This window comes from Aulonocara stuartgranti (assembly GCF_965226115.1).
Source record: "Aulonocara stuartgranti genome assembly, chromosome: 3".
In the NCBI taxonomy this organism is placed as follows: domain Eukaryota; kingdom Metazoa; phylum Chordata; class Actinopteri; order Cichliformes; family Cichlidae; genus Aulonocara; species Aulonocara stuartgranti.
This window is the reverse complement of record NC_138941.1, coordinates 25,038,323-25,050,980: the sequence shown is the minus strand read 5'-3', so window position 1 is coordinate 25,050,980 and position 12,658 is coordinate 25,038,323. Positions and strand designations below refer to the sequence as shown.

At 42.2% G+C, this 12,658-nt stretch overlaps 1 protein-coding gene across 10 annotated transcripts in view; it reads left to right on the top strand.

Moving 5' to 3' along the window:
* Positions 1-12,658, top strand: part of sorcs2 (sortilin-related VPS10 domain containing receptor 2) — a 407,562-nt gene that overhangs the window by 378,109 nt on the left and 16,795 nt on the right. For all 10 annotated transcript variants that reach the window (XM_082510974.1, XM_082510972.1, XM_082510973.1 and 7 more), the window contains one exon: positions 11,855-11,962. In XM_082510974.1, the coding sequence (XP_082367100.1) occupies positions 11,855-11,962 (108 nt within the window). The remainder of the gene's footprint in view (positions 1-11,854; positions 11,963-12,658) is intronic.

Below are 12,658 nucleotides of genomic sequence, written 5' to 3'. Positions count from 1 at the left end.
AAAGGATAATTTTTCAGTCCTGCAAGTCCTTATGTAGCCTTTTTAAAGCTATAATTCTATATCCAAGCTTGATTTTCATGCTTAATTTAGCTGGCATGGCAGGGTAATGTGCATCTGCCAGACAAATGCCAAAGCCAAATCAAAGTTTACTCTTTGCAAACTAGTTTATTATAATCAATCATACCTTCAATGGAAAAATAATGCATGCCACTTAACCATATTAACTAGCAATGTTATAATAAAGGTCTAAAGGTTATTCCTTTCTTTTTTGTAGTTGAGACTTGTTTAGAATAGAATAGAATAGAATAGAATAGAATAGAATAGAATTCAACTTTATTGTCATTGCACATGCACAGGTACAGGGCAACGAAATGCAGTTTGCATCCATCCAGAAGTGCTTTAGTGATATAGATATATTACAATATATATTAGCAATAATATAGATATGTGAGTATATTACAGAAATGGGTCTATTATGGTATGTTATAATGTACACGGTATGAAGTATGTTGTGAATATTCTATAACTATAAGTATGTACAGGCTGTAGTGAGTACAAGCTATGTACAGGATATGAACAGGATATAAATATGAAAAACTATACAGAATATGAGATAAATAACTTTACAGAATCTGGGATATACAGCTATACAGAAATGGGAACTATGCAAGTTGTAAACAGTTGTAGGATTAAAGATTATCGAATGTACAGAATGATTATTTACACAGAGCTATACATTAGTGCAGTTAAGATAAGTGAGGGTGTAGATAGTTTCTACAGAGGCTATATAAAGTGCTGGTGGTTGTGAGTGGTGGTTCAGTCCATGTTATTATTGTGTTTGAGGGTACAGTTGTCCATTGTGGGTGTGTGTATGTTCAGTCCATGAGTTTAACGTGGGTCAGATGTCAGGAGGCAGAGTTCAGGAGTCTGACAGCTGTGGGGAAGAAGCTGTTCCGGTACCTGGTGGTCTTAGTCCGGAGGCTCCTGTGGCGCCTCCCAGAGGGCAGGAGGGTGAAGAGTCCATGTGATGGGTGACTGGGGTCTTTGATGATTTTCCCAGCCCTTTTCAGACACCGCTTCCTGTAGATGTCTTTTATGGTAGGAAGTGGTGCTCCGGCGATGCGCTGGGCAGTTTTCACGACCCTCTGCAACGCCTTCCGGTCCGAGGCAGAGCAGTTCCCGTACCAGACTGTTATACAGTTGGTCAGGATGCTCTCGATGGTGCAGCAATAGAAGTTCACCAGGATGTCTGAGGACAGGTGGTTCTTCCTCAGAGTCCTCAAGAAGAAGAAGCGCTGGTGAGCCTTCTTGACCAGCTTGGAGCAGTTGGTCGTCCAGGTGAGATCCTCGGAGATGTGGACTCCCAGGAACTTGAAGCTGCTCACACGCTCCACAGCCGTCCCCTTAATGTGGATGGGTGGATGTGGGTCAGCATTCCTCCTGTAGTCCACGATGAGCTCCTTGGTCTTCTCGGTGTTAAGCAGCAGGTTGTTTCTGTCGCACCACTCAGCCAGACGATCCACCTCCTCCCTGTAGGCGGCCTCATCGTTGTCACTGATGAGGCCAATCACCGTGGTGTCATCTGCAAACTTAATGATGGTGTTGGAACCATCAGCAGGTCTGCAGTCGTGGGTGAAGAGGGAGTAGAGGAAAGGGCTCATCACACAGCCTTGTGGTACACCGGTGTTCATCGTGATTGTAGATGAGCAGCGGTTATCCAGCCGGACATGTTGGGGGCGGTTGGTCAGGAAGTCCAGTAACCATTTGCAGATGAGGGAACTGATACCCAGGTCTGTCAGTTTCCTGATGAGTTGTGAGGGGTGGATTGTATTGAATGCTGAACTGAAGTCTATAAACAGCATTCTGGCGTAGGTGTTGTTGTTGTCCAGGTGTGAGAGGACAGAGTGCATTGCGATGGAGACTGCATCCTCTGTGCTCCTGTTCCGGCGGTATGCGAATTGGTGGGGGTCCAGGGTGGGGGGGAGACAGGATTTGAAGTGTGCTAGGACCAGTCGCTCTAAGCACTTAGTGATGATGGGGGTGAGTGCTACTGGGCGGTAATCATTGAGGCAAGATTAGTGATGATGGGGGTGAGTGCTACTGGGCGGTAATCATTGAGGCAAGATGGGTTGGAGTTTTTGGGTATCGGGACGATGGAGGTGGATTTGAAGCAGGCCGGTACCACAGCGTGGGCCAAGGACAGATTGAATATGTCTGTGATCACTCCTGCAAGCTCCCCAGAACACGCTCTGAGAACACGCCCGGGGATGCCATCAGGGCCTGCAGCCTTGTGGACATTGATCCTGCTCAGCACCGCTCCTACATCGGTGGGGGAGAGAGTCATAGGTTGGTGGTCTGGCGTCATGTCTGCTTTGGTTGTGGTTGTGGGGTTCCCTCGCTCAAAACGAGCATAAAAGTTGTTGAGCTCGTTTAGGAAGGAGACATCAGAGGATGCGGGAGAGGGTTTGGTGGTCCTGTAGTCTGTGATGGTCTGGAGTCCTTGCCACATGCGTCGGGGGTTGGAGTTGGAGAAGTGTTCTTCTACCTTCTTTTTGTAATGGTGTTTGGCTTTTTTGATGCCCTTCTTTAGATTAGCCCTGGCTGTACTGTAGGCGTGTGCATCTCCTGACCTAAAGGCAGTGTTGCGGGCCTTCAGGAGGAGACGAACATCCCGGTTGGGGTACATGGTGATCCGTTTCTGGGTGGTGACACTGTCTGTGGTTTTGGAGATGTAATCCAGTACAGATGAGGCGTACTGGTCCAGGTCTGTGTGGGTGAACATATTCCAGTCTGTGTTTTTAAATCTGTCCTGGAGCACTGCGTCTGTCCCCTCTGGCCACACTTTAATTGTCCTCACAGCAGGTTTCACAAGTTGGATGAGTGGTGAATACCGAGGTGTGAGGAACAGGGAGAGATGGTCCGATTGTCCAATGTGGGGGAGGGGTGTGGCTTTGTAGGCTCCAGCCAGGTTGGAATACACATGGTCTAAAGTCTTGTCTCCTCTGGTGTGGCAGGAGACATGTTGGTGGAATCTGGGGAGGACTGTCTTTAAGTTGGTGTGGTTGAAGTCGCCAGCAACAATAAAAGCAGCCTCGGGGTGTTTATTCTGGTGTTTGTTAATGGCTGCAGAAAGTTCTTTCATGGCCAACCTAGCATTAGCGTCGGGGGGTATATACACGGCAGTGAGTATGATCGAAGTGAATTCTCTGGGGAGATAATAAGGTCTGCATTTGACCATTAAAAACTCCGCATTAGGTGAGCAGTGACTCTCAGTAGTAGTGGAGTTCATGCACCAAGCATTGTTAATATAAATGCACAAACCTCCACCTCTGGTCTTGCCGGAGTCATCTGCTAGCCTGTCGGCTCGGTGTGTGTGGCGTCCTGCTAACTCGATAGCATTGTCCGGGCAGCTGTTGTTCAGCCATGTTTCGGTGAAAAACATGACATTTGAGTCCATAATCCGTCTGTTGTTAGTGATGGAGAGCCGTATCTCATCCATTTTGTTTGCCAGAGAACGGACATTGGCGAGAAAAATACTGGGTAAAGGCAGCCGGTGTGGTGTTAGCTTTAGCTTAGCCCGTAGCCCTCCGCGCCTACCTCGCCTTTGTTTACGATCTCGGCGCCGTCTGCGTGCACTTCCGCCCAGCCGGGGAGAGTGGGCAGCCTCCGGTGTTCTGGAGATCTCTGGGGTGAGTCGGAGATCGGCGACTATATTCCTATATTATTTTAGGTGATCCCTCCCAAAGCATCAGTTACTGCCAGCCTGTTGACATTCTGATACGAATGTCTTTAGAGAGGTGCCAGATATACCCTTTCCATATGCGCCTTGACTGCTGAAATATCGTGCACATGAATAATAGATGAAGCAGCACTGGCATTAGTGGATTAGTGCAGTACATCTTATTTTGTATCCTTTTTGTAGCTGTGTATTTAAACTTTGCTTCCTTTGGTTTTCATTCATGTTTTGTTGATAGTCTAAGTAACACTACACCTGGTTAGGTTTAGGCTCTGAAAAATACTTTGTTATGTGGTTGAAGTAAAAATATTGCCCCTGCAAATGATTAAACCTACAAGTTAGAAAATTAAAGTTGGCTACTGTATTTAAAAGTGACAGCAAGGGGTTCTTTTCAGGTGTAAACATCTGGAGAGTTTGGCGTGACAGGCCCACGTTCCTATAGCCTAAACCCAGATATCAAAGGGGTGATTGTGCATTATTCAGAAAGGCAAACAGCTTTGACAGCATTCCACTTTTCAATGCCCTGGAAATGTGAAGAATCTGAATATTTTGCTGACTTGGTGTAATGCATGTAATGCATATTAGGTGTTCATGAGGTATGGAGAACAGAGACCTAGAGACAACTAAAAACACTTGCCTTTTCAGCATGCTAGCTGCATATATAAGAACGCCTATATCAATGTTTGAGTAGTGGTCAGAAGAACGTAAAAAGGTATACTGAGGATAAACCAAGCCAATTCCGCTATACCTGGTGCGCGTAAGAAAATTATCAATATGTTTTTTGTTACATTTTTGTTTGGTGGTGTGGTTTTTCTAATGTGAAATATGTGCTGTGGCTCCAAAAAGTTGGAAAATACTGCCCTTTATAAACAAAATTACTGATTGCATTATGAAGAATTATCAACAACAACATTTTTATACCACACACAAAACACATTTTTATCCATTATACATTAGTATGCAGCCTTTCTCTATATCCACAGTACTTTGCTGTGCTATAAATTGCATATACAGTGCACCCTGAAAAATGATCCTAAAACCTGGGACACTGCAGTTCATGGTCAGCCTTTGAATGGTGTCTTTTCTGCTTTGTATGTCATCTGGCATACTTCTGAACAGTAATGTATTGGAAAGTGTAAGTTGTATTTATAAGCGTCACTATTAAGATTTATTATTAACCTTTTTTACCTAGAAGTGAAACTCTTGAGGATAAGTATTTCTTCTGTGTACATGTGAGAGACAACATTATGATTTTGTCCAGTCCCATTGTTTGTTTTTTTAATCTTAGAAAGTTTTCTTTTGAACCTTGGTATTATACTTCATAGTTTAATGTGAACTTCTCCTATTAACTGCTTTAGAAGGTAGTCATTAGTGGTAAAAACTGGAATATATTTTATTTTACTTCACATTAGGGAAGTAATGTGATTGTTTTTTTCTTTTAGGGGTAATGTATTCCTTTTATATTAAAGAGCTTTCAGTAAGTCTGTGGCCTGGTTTAACCTATCACACACAGCAAGCAAAGATGACAAAAAAGTGTATAATGGCAAGAAAAGGAAAAATATATTAGTAAACAAGTATAGGTGGAGGACTGGGTAGGTTGTCAGTACTTGTATATTAAGAACTGTTCTTGACCTGAAATGCTTCTTCATAAAGTCCTCCAAATTTATACACTCCATACTATCTTTCCAAATCCTGAAAATATGACTTGTTCCCAGATTCTGTAGTGCCTTTGACTCTCCAAAATGATTACACCATGTTCCCAAGCGGGGGTAAGATAGCTACAACTGTGTGCATCAAAGCCATGCCATTTCACAGACACTTGAAGAGTGCATCTCGACTTTTATAAGTGACTGTACACACACACACACTCCCTCAAATCATTTCCGATAATTCCCCAGCTCCTCATACACTCACTCAAACTTGAATGAGTTTTTTTTTTACACTCTGTAGCTCTCAAAAGGCATTCATATCAGCTAATTATGAAAAGGCAGCAGGCTGAGAAATGAGAAGACTCCCTAGCACACTGCCTGTATACAGGGAGTGCAGAATTATTAGGCAAGTTGTATTTTTGAGGAATAATTTTATTATTGAACAACAACCATGTTCTCAATGAACCCAAACAACTCATTAATATCAAAGCTGAATGTTTTTGGAAGTAGTTTTTAGTTTGTTTTTAGTTTTAGCTATTTTAGGGGGATATCTGTGTGTGCAGGTGACTATTACTGTGCATAATTATTAGGCCACGTAACAAAAAACAAATATATACCCATTTCAATTATTTATTTTTACCAGTGAAACCAATATAACATCTCCACATTCACAAATATACATTTCTGACATTCAAAAACAAAACAGAAACAAATCAGCGACCAACATAGCCACCTTTCTTTGCAAGGACACTCAAAAGCCTGCCATCCATGGATTCTGTCAGTGTTTTGATCTGTTCACCATCAACCTTGCGTGCAGCAGCAACCACAGCCTCCCAGACACTGTTCAGAGAGGTGTACTGCTTTCCCTCCTTGTAAAACTCACATTTGATGATGGACCACAGGTTCTCAATGGGGTTCAGATCAGGTGAACAAGGTGGCCATGTCATTAGTTTTTCTTCTTTTATACCCTTTCTTGCCAGCCACGCTGTGGAGTACTTGGACGAGTGTGATGGAGCATTGTCCTGCATGAAAATCATGTTTTTCTTGAAGGATGCAGACTTCTTCCTGTACCACTGCTTGAAGAAGGTGTCTTCCAGAAACTGGCAGTAGGACTGGGAGTTGAGCTTGACTCCATCCTCAACCCGAAAAGGCCCCACAAGCTCATCTTTGATGATACCAGCCCAAACCAGTACTCCACCTCCACCTTGCTGGCGTCTGAGTCGGACTGGAGCTCTCTGCCCTTTACCAATCCAGCCACGGGCCCATCCATCTGGCCCATCAAGACTCACTCTCATTTCATCAGTCCATAAAACCTTAGAAAAACCAGTCTTGAGATATTTCTTGGCCCAGTCTTGACGTTTCAGCTTGTGTGTCTTGTTCAGTGGTGGTCGTCTTGGCCATGTCTCTGAGTATTGCACACCTTGTGCTTTTGGGCACTCCAGTGATATTGCAGCTCTGAAATATGGCCAAACTGGTGGCAAGTGGCATCTTGGCAGCTGCACGCTTGACTTTTCTCAGTTCATATTACTAAAAGATGGAAACGAGATAATTAATTAGTTTGGTGAATGAGGGAGCAGAATTTTCACTTCATGGTTAACCCTGGATTTTCTGTACAATAAAAGAGGTTTTCTTCTTACTGGGGTAAGGTGGTGTGGTAACTTACACTGAGAGCCTTAGAGAGCAACAGATATGGATGGTTGAGTGATTCCTAGAAGATCCTTCAGACCTCTGCCAGGAGAGTAGGAGGGTCTTTCTCCTTTCTACCCATTGTTTTTTATCAGCTTTGCTTCTTTGTCTCTGTGAGGTTAAGCCAGGCCACACAGATATAATTATAGCTCTTTATTGTCAAAGGAGCTTGCAAAGAAAAGCGTCTGGACTTCTTTAAGTTGCTTGAAGACGTTTCACCTCTCATCCGAGAAGCTTCTTCAGTTCTAAGGTTAAATGGGGGAGAGTCCCAGATTTAAACCTAGTGGGAGTAACCCCCCACAGATGGACAAAAGGACCCCCTGATTGATGATCTTTTAATCGCCTGAGCCAAGGTGTGAAAATGGGTGTGGGTCCCAATCAGCCAGGGTTTCGGGTGAGCTCATTGTGAAACCTGGCCCCACCTTATCATGCGAATTCCTGAGGTCAGATGGCCCAGGATGTGAGTGGGCGTTAAGGCGTCTGGGGAGGGAACTCAAAACTGGATTATAGATGGCAGACAGTTGGTGTCGTAAACCACCGCCTCTGTTCAAAGATGGTCGCTCACAGTGGACATAGATGGCTTCTTTCACTCCTCTTTCAAACCATCTGTCCTCTCTGTCCAAAATGTGAACATTGGCATCCTCAAAAGAGTGTCCTTTATCCTTAAGATGCAGATGGACTGCTGAGTCTTGTCCTGTGGAGGTGGCTCTTCTGTGTTGTGCCATGCGCTTGTGAAGTGGCTGTTTGGTCTCTCCAATGTAGAGGTCTGGGCATTCCTCGCTGCACTGTACAGCATACACCACATTGTTAAGTCTGTGTTTTGGCGTTTTGTCTTTCGGGTGAACCAGTTTTTGTCTGAGTGTGTTGCTGGGTCTGAAATGCACCAGGATGTCATGCTTGGAGAAAACTCTCCTGAGTTTTTCTGATACACCGGCTACATAGGGGATGACAATGTTGTTGCGTCTGTCCTTCTTATCCTCCCTCGCTGGTGTCTGATCTTCTTTTCTGTGCCTCTTTGCTGACTTTAAGAACGCCCATTTAGGATTGCCGCACGTTTTGAGTGCTTCCTTTTGAGTGGAGATTGTCAGAAAACGACTACAAGAAGACAGCTCCTTGGAAGACAGGACCAACTTCACACCCGATCAGATTTGCACACTGTTAGACCTCTGCCTTACCACAACATACTTCAAATACAACGAAGGCTTCTACAGACAAAAACATGGCTGTGCCATGGGCTCCCCCGTGTCACCTATTGTAGCCAACCTTTACATGGAGGAAGTGGAAAGGAAGGCTCTTGGCTCTTTCAAAGGAAGAGTACCCAGCCACTGGTACAGATATGTAGACGACACCTGGGTCAAAATCAAGACACAAGAAGTGGAATCCTTCACTGTGCACATTAACGCTGTGGATTAAAACATCAAGTTCACCAGGGAAGACACAAAGGACGACTGTTTGCCTTTCCTGGACTGCGCTGTGCACATTGAAGAGAACGGCAACCTTAACATAGAACCGGAAGCCCACACACACGGACCAGTACCTCCTCTTTGACTCCCATCACCCTCTGGAACACAAACTTGGAGTAATTAGGACGCTTTTCTTTGCAAGCTCCTTTGACTACAATGACCTGGATGACTGAGAACCTTCACAGACATAAAGCTCTTTATTATAAAAAGAATAACTCTAAAAGAGAAAAAAGGCATTATTGCTCAACGAGTCCATCATCAGTTGCCATCTGGTCAAAGTTTCCATGGTCTTTAGGGATCGTATTTATACGTATAGAAAGCTGACAAAAAGCAGTTCATGCTATTTGCATATATCATATTTAGTTACTATGATAAGAACTGATCATGCAGGATGATGGCACTAAACCTGTCTAGTCACTGCGTTATGCCTCATTTTATGTAACTATGTGTTTTGTTAGATAGCAATGTCTTTTTTCTTTCCTCGGTCAAATGAACCAAAGTCTAAAAGAGCCTTTAGCGCCTCATTTACTATTCACTCATCCATATCACTCATACCATTATTACTGATAAATAACAAAATCATTCTGGTGAAAGACTTTTAGGGTCTCAGCATGCCTCGAATTACCTGTGATCTGCTGTCTGATCACTTTGAAGGGCAAATGTTTTTATAGTTAATCCAAATGACCAAACTCAGAGGCAAGGAATTTGGACGAACCGTCCCCTTGGCAGTTTTATTCTGCTTTCTTGTTCTAATGCCAAGAACTCTCTTGGTGGTGCCCATTAGTGTCTTTGTCCTGTAGATAATAAAACTTGAACTGTCAGAAGTCTTTCATGATGTTGCGCTTGGTTGTACACGTCAGATGTTACAAGAAGTAGTGAGTAGAAATGAAGGAACAAAGTCTGAGTGAAATTCATAGCCTGCTTACATTCACACCTCAGTACTCCTTGATTCATCAATTTTAAGGAATTAAAGTTGAAAGGCCCCAAGACGTAACTGATTCTGCCTTTAGAAAGTGGCTTCACACACTGTTAGATTAGAGAACCCTTTGTTTGACGCATAAAAAGGCCTAGCAAGGCCTAGCTTTGATGGCTTTGTATATCCATTCTGTTTTTCTTTCACAGTGCCTGTTTACCCAGTGATTATCTTATTGCACTCCTTGTTAGGACATCGTTAAAACACAGCCCGCAGAGCGAGCCACACACTGCTCGATTCAACATTGATCCCTCTCCATAAGTCACACTTATTCAGTACTGCTGCCACTGTTGATGGCATGAGTTGTCGGCACAGTAAATAAAGCTGGGCAGATGGCTCTTCTTGCTTGCTTCACAAACCTCATTTTAGACAGGACTAAAGAAAACTTGAATAACAGACATTTGAGTTTCACAAAAAGGATCTCATTGTGACTAAAAGCATAAAAAGCACTTAATTAGCAATGAATGCTGTATTTTGTCAATTTTCTATGTATAGACAACTTCAGTGATCCAACTTTGTTATGTATGTGCATTTTGGCACTACATAGTTTTACTTATAAAAAACAAATTACACAGTTCTTATACACATTTTTACCAATGAATTTCCATGACTTTCGAATGATGTTTCATTTAACCTACTAAAAATATCTGTTGTAAACGTATATTTCATTCTGTTAAAAATTGAGTTTTCTGTCCCACTGTCACAAGAGTTTGCTTATGAGGGGGTATCTATTATTGTAGGGTTTTTACAACATGGCATGCCTTGAGGCAACTATTGTTGTCTATAACCCTATATAGATAAAATTGAATTGAAGTGAACATGAAGGAAATCAAAAGGTACACCCTCATCTCATATTAACCAGTTTTAAATTGAACAGTTTTCTACTGCATAAGCTTTTGGGGGTTTTTTTTAATCTAAAGTTCAAACTCCTCACTCATTGTGTGATTCAGTATCTTGTCTGGCAGCCTTGGATTAAAGAACCAACCTTCTGACTAGCAGATGATCTGCTCTGCCTCCTAAGCTACAGCCACCTTATGATCTCACTAAGATAATTCTGGTGAAAGACCATAGCTATGGAAAGCACCTAGCTGCTCCCATGTTTAGAATATCAAACATTTTGCAATCACTTTTTGTATGGTTTTTTTTTTTTTTTTGCCTGTCCCGTTTGGCTCTTTTGCCATCAGAATTGTTGTCTAAAGGCAAAGAAAGATGCCCAACGGATTTACTTTACCAAATTGACCACCCCAGCCTTGCCGTAATGGTCCATTTGATTCACCTTTTATTGTTTATTTTATTTTCACTTACTGAATATGGGACAGACTTGACTGGGGGAAAGAAGGGGAGAAAGAAAGAGGGAAAGAGAAACAGCTGAGAAGAGGGACGGGGGAGAAGGGCAAAAGACAAAAACCAACAGAATGGGATAAAATAAGCATTTTGTTGGTAAGAATGTGTGCAGTATCCAGTGTGTGAATGTGTGTGTGAATGGGTGGATGACTGGATATGTAAAGCGCTTTGGGGTCCTTAGGGACGAGTAAAGTGCTATACAAATACAGGCCATTTACCATTTACCATTTATCCCACATAGAAAACATGTCAAGACTCTGCAAACAAAGTATTGTTTGACCTAATATGAATGTTAGGTAGTTGATCATAACCATATTTCCATGGCTTTGCCAAAATTTTATGCGATTACTTTCAAAAATGAATTACACAAATCTTAGTTGTTTTTATCTCAAAAGACAATAATACTTTTAATTCAGAAATGTTTTAACAGAGCTACATTTCAAATATAAAACAGTACATGTGCTCTGTATTGATTCTAACGGTACATAAAATTTAGTATCTGATAAATAATTTTATCCATATTGCAGTTGGTTTAAAGAACTAATAATTTCAGTGAGTCTGCCAGGCCCGTAAACAATGGCAAACAATAGCTACAAGCTAGCTATGAGCTGAAAAAGTTACCTTAACATCTGATAGCTTTCTGAACCAAACAGAGGGACAATGTGAGAAACTGTACTGAAAATAAACTGAAATTACACCATGAAGTGGATACACCAGTTTTCTAGGATGCACTAGGTATTCAGCATTTAGCTAGTTGTGCTAATCACGCAGGTTTTAGACAGACGGTATAAAGGGCAACATAATCTAAATTCATTAAGTACCAAATGAAATCAACATTAGAAGTACCAAATGATAAGTCTAATGTTGATTTCTAGTATTTTGATTGTTATTTAAGATTTCATTTGCTGACATCAGGGCAAGGCTCTTTTGTTATATCTGAAGACAGTTTCATGAGACTCTGCTTCTGTCTTGGTGATTCTGAACACTTCATCCTTTCCCACAGGTTCAGTATTGATGAAGGACGGACGTGGAACATTCACAACTTTACAAGCACCTCCGTGTTCGTCGATGGACTTCTGAGTGAGCCAGGAGATGAGACCCTGGTCATGACGTGAGTGAAAATTTCAATTTCAGTGCTTCTGCCAGAATGATAAAACACACTGTTCAGTTAAATTAACTGAAAAGGGTCTGAAATTTTAGGTGCCTTTTAAAAAAATACAAATTCAAACTTTCCTTTATGTAGCTGACAATATATTCTCTCATATTCCATATCTATTCAGCATTGTGGAGAAGAATTTAAATACCTTACATCTCCTACAATTTACCTTTTATTGTATCCTTAACTCTTCCTGTACTCGTATACGTTTTTAATAAGTTGTCTGAAAGGTCTACCGGGTAATAGAGTACATTTAAAGGAGCTCATTTTTCTTTTCCAATAAAGCAGTCCCCCTTTTTGGAGAGTGGCACCTAGTTTCTCTTCAGTTTCACATTAAAGCAGAGAATGATGGGAGCAGAGGACCCCTACATACTCACCTGCTGACATATTACTCCCATAGTCTGCTAAGTATTTGTGAACGCATCCTGAGCAGGCTTAGACTAGTACAGCAGTACAGGCAGCTTAGTTAGCGTCTACGGTGCTGTGCATAAGTCTTGAGCCATAAGCCCTCATTTCTTTATATACAGCTTGAAAGACAGTATTGTATGAACAGGGGTCGGATTCAGATTCGGATTTGCCACTCTCAGCCAAACGGCCTATGGGCGCCTGCTCATCCCAGTGAGCTAAACCAAGGCCTGAGAACCTTTACAC